At 39.1% G+C, this 4,683-nt stretch overlaps 1 protein-coding gene across 1 annotated transcript in view; it reads left to right on the plus strand.

Moving 5' to 3' along the window:
- Positions 1-680: 680 nt before the first annotated feature.
- LOC106947080 (nerve growth factor-like) overlaps positions 681-4,683 on the plus strand; it is a 15,747-nt gene continuing 11,744 nt past the window's right edge. Inside the window, exons 1-2 of the mRNA XM_015031871.1 lie at positions 681-763; positions 1,173-1,224. Coding sequence (XP_014887357.1) covers positions 1,200-1,224 — 25 coding nt within the window. The 5' untranslated portion in view covers positions 681-763; positions 1,173-1,199. The remainder of the gene's footprint in view (positions 764-1,172; positions 1,225-4,683) is intronic.

The raw sequence follows: 4,683 nt of genomic DNA on the forward strand, positions 1-4,683 counted from the left end.
GTGGTACTGTAAGATTATGCCTGTCAAAAATGGGAATTGATTTTAAGGAACTTGTTTAGTTATTACAGCATACAGAATACCAGTACTGTGTTGCCTCAATTTATAATTTTTACAAATGGTACTTCAAAGGCTGCATGCTTGTCTGTGCAAGTTGTTCAGTATATTTTGATTGTTATACATTTTTAAGACTGCAACAAAGGAGTAGGAAAATACACATACATTTTTTTTAAAATTTTAATATACTTTCAAACTGCCTTGACAGTACAAGGGAAATAAATCCTTAAGCAATAATTGCTTCTTCTGGATAAATTATTTTTGCATTACTTGTTATTCATAAAGGATGAAATCTTCAATGGGATTCCTTGGGAAATATGATAAATAAATTTCGGGTAAAGGTGCCCCCTCAAATGAAACTTGCCACAAATAACACAACAGCTCCCTTATGCGAGGCTCTGCAGCGCACCCTGCTGGAGAGGCTGCNGTGCCCCCTCAAATGAAACTTGCCACAAATAACACAACAGCTCCCTTATGCGAGGCTCTGCAGCGCACCCTGCTGGACAGGCTGCGGTCTTCTGTCTGTCTGCACGCAGCCTGCAGCTGAAATCCCTCTAGTAAGCAGCCAATCAGCATTCAGTATTCAAACGAGATCCCGCTCCCTCAAAAAGACCTGCTTGCCAGCAACAGTGACTTTATCTGTCAAGTTGTACAGGAAAGGAGCACAGTGTTTTGCTAATGCTACAAAACAAGCCCCAACGTTTCACAGGTCAGTAAAAGGTTTTAATTTTTAACAAATTTCGAGGGAGTTGGAAGCAGCTCCTTTATGTTAACCTTAACATGTCGTGCTGCGCAGTTCGGTGTGTTTCGGTTCAGTTAAAATAATCAGTTGAGCAGTTTTTTTCCAAGTTAGCTAAACAACCACGATGTGTTCACTGGTAGTAATCACAAAAATAAATTTCAAGCCAGAAAAGCAAACTGTTACAGACTGAATATTATTTTCTGTGTGTGGGAAACGTTTGCGTTTTTGGCGCTGAATCTTAATGCTTAACGCTACGGATCTGCGTGTAAAGCAACGATTCGGTGCATCTTTAACGTTCTAAGGTTAAAGGCGTGGAAAAAAATTAAATGGATGTTTTTCACTAATTTTGAATTTCCCTTTATATTTTCACCTTCAGATCACTCAGTCCTACCTGGCACCGCACATGAGCATGGCTGCAAAACTGAGCGGTAAGAAAATGTTTTTTGATGCGTTCAGTTTCTAAGCAAAATAACTTACTTTAGACATAATGTTATGCTATGTGAAATATTTTCAGAATATTAATTCGGTTTGATATTGTTGTTTTTAAAGAAGTCTTTATGAATGTTTGACAGTTGTCATGAAGTGTCATTTTGTAAACAATGACACTTTTAATGCAAAGTTGGCATTTTACCCCAATCCCATGAAGATTATATTTATTAACAATGCTAATGTATTAGGGGTTGCACCAACGACTAGTCGATTCTTTACTCTGCAATGACTTTTACAGGCGGTCAGTCCACTACTTGCAATCACGTGACAAAACTAATTTTTCCAAGAAAATGAAAGATCAACTACGAGTTTCTCAGACAGCTCATGTTGTATAAAAACGTAAATAATTCATCAAAGAGATACTGCAGACTTTAGCAAAAACTACCGCAATAGGGGCGCTATGTAGGGAGACCCCACAAACACAGACTGTAGACCAGTGAGACCCAAAGTGGGTCCTGGAGGCTGGGATCCTGCATGTGTTGGTTCTCTCCCTGGTGGTAGTAAGAACCATTTCAGCAAGTCAATATTCTTAGGCCTCATGAGCCATCATTTGATCCAGGTGTGCTAAACCGCTGCTGACAAAGATCTGTCTCTTGTACTTTTATTCCTGCATAATAGACTTAAAGGGTTTTTTGTCAATATTTGCTGTGAATATGATGGCCTCTAAGTTGATATGAAGTATTTTTGAAATGGTTCTATGACATCACTGCAATGAGTCCGACTTCTACTTGACTTTTATCATTTTATAGTCTACCTTAAAATATATGAAGTACATCAACCCATAATACAGTGGTTCTTAACCTTTTTTGAGGCACCGAACCCCCCAGTTGCATATGCGCATTCACCGAACCCTTATTCCACCCCTCCCTCCCCGACACACAAAATACTTTGCGGTATTCTGATTTAGTAATGTAATTATATTAACTGTGTTACCACCCCCACACCACTAGAGGCAGTACCAACCCCGAAAAGATGCGACTAAGAAGCAGATTTAGACTATAGAATTTGGTAAAAACGGTGAGTTTTGCTGAAGTAATTAAAGACACAAGTTCAAATCCCTGCTGACAGTGGAGCTCCTTCAATCAGTGCTCCTCCGCAGCTCTGATTTGCTCAGCAATGTAATGTGATCCTCTTCAGCAAAGCGGGGCATCATCACGACTTTACACAAGTGTGTCTTTACCTCCGCGGCAAAGGCTCCTCGAACCCCTGAGACCGACTCATCGAACCCCTGGGGTTCGATCGAACCCAGGTTAAGAACCGCTGCCCTAATAATAATAATAATAATAATAATCACACCCCCTTAACATTTCCGCCTGCCCCCTCGTGTATCCACGGCCAGAACCGGGCCTGCTCTCCACCCATGTATATATTCAAGTTGCGTTTCAGTCTGGGGGCACTAGGACCTGAGCTTGGTGCAGCCACAGAGATCTTCCAGTCTTTAAGAAGTTTCTCACTTTCTTTCTGAACAATTTTCAAGCAAGTGCAAGGCTCAGATAGGAGTGCTTGGATTAAAATGGTTTTTCTGCTCTTGGAGTTCTGTGAACGTGGACATACAAACTGGGATATTTTTCCGGAAGCTTCAGGAATTCTACATCTATGGGAGAAGATACTTTAAAGGTAGGTGGATTAAACTTTCATTTACAATGCATGAATGTGGCATTACACTGTAAAAATAAGCAACCAAAAATCTCATCATTGAGTAAGCAAACCATTTAAGATTTTAAGCTTTAATACACATAACATTTTGTTATGGAAACTGGCATTGAAAGGAGAACGCTTACTAGAAAGGCTACTGTTAAAGCCTGCAGACAGCTATCTCCCCTAATGAGTCAGAGATACTCTCTACTTGGATGAGAAGGGCTTTAATAGAGTCCACCACATTTAGGAAAGGTGAATCTCCAAGCATTGAAACAGGCCTGTTCCTGAGCAGTATTGTCTCTTTCAATCGAAGCGTCCCTGCAGGCTGCTGTATTTTATCATTCTGTGGTGAAAATTACTGCAAGAACACACACATTCACGTTATGCAAACTCCAAGTTTACAAACTCATCCAAGTTCAAATTCAACCATCCATGTGTGATTTCTGCTTGTTTGGATAATTTTAATAATTTGACTTGATTTTTAATCCTACTTTTGATGTCTTCCTCTGTTCTAAGAAAGGGACGCATGTGCAGCGGGTTCAGGAGGAATCTGGCTTCTATTTCTCTCTCAGCTGCAGAAATAGTTGACTTTACTGTTTCAACAGCAGCGCTGATTCCAGAAATCAGTCAGATGGTCTAGTCTCATACTGAAGTAAGAAGTAAAAATGAAATAGCATATCTGGAAGTGAGAACAACCATTTCTCCACTGGGACCATCAGTGAAGGCCAAACTATTTCTCCATCATCATATTTGGAAAATCGTTGAGACTTCCTTTTCTCTTACATTAATTATGTCCAGTCTCATCATCTGTTCAACCGTGCCTCTGTCTTTTCTAATGTAGCTCGCTCCTGTACAGTTTGACACTGAAGCATTTGCCTCTGGATGGAATTCACTGTCCAGTCAACACATCAACAAAATTACGGCCCGTTTACTTTAGCCTGTCAACACGTGCGATGTTTAGATCCTGCCACTGCTGCATCTTCCTGTCCATGAATGTGTGTCCATAGAAACAACAAAGTAAAGATGAAGAAACTGTTAATTGGGAATTCCATCCTTCAATTATGACGTGAAAGTTTCAAAAAGAGGACATACGATGCAGAGATCATAATATCTAACTTTACTGACAGTCCTCTATGGTCTTTTAGACTGTTTTTGACAAGTAGGAATATAGTAACAGGGATCCAGTTTTGTTCCGAAGTAACATTTAAAATTGTATATATTTGTTATGTAACAAGCAAACCTCAGTGAAATGGCTTCTGCTGTTTAGGCTGCACCCTAAACAAAAAGCAACAGAGGAAAACTGTCATTTTATCCAATGTTTAAAAAGAAAATAGAAACAAACTACGTTTATTTTGGAATGTTTTACTCCTTGCTATTTTAATTTGTAAATGACTCCGTATGGTGAAACACCATCATTTACATTTTGTCCATGTAGGTCAATTCTATACCTTTACAAAACACTTCAAAATTAGCACTTAGCAATATTTATTTCAAAAATTTAGAACTTTTGTGTCTTTTACATTAATGCAGCACATCTTAGTAAGGAAGATGTGTGTTGATTGAGAAAAAATCAGAAAACATCAACTAGAAAATGAATTATTGTACTTCATGTTCTTATGACCATGATTATTAACAATATATCCCAACGTCTTGACAAAAGGCTGGACTTGAAATGAGACAGTAAAGTTGCACACGAGGGACAGCGAGAGGCCGATCTATAACTTTTGTTGCATTAAGCACAACTGAAGAAGCTGATTATC

Source organism: Poecilia latipinna, unplaced genomic scaffold (genome assembly GCF_001443285.1).
Source record: "Poecilia latipinna isolate Pla-1442-1.1 unplaced genomic scaffold, P_latipinna-1.0 Scaffold222, whole genome shotgun sequence".
Classification (NCBI taxonomy): Eukaryota; Metazoa; Chordata; class Actinopteri; order Cyprinodontiformes; family Poeciliidae; genus Poecilia; species Poecilia latipinna.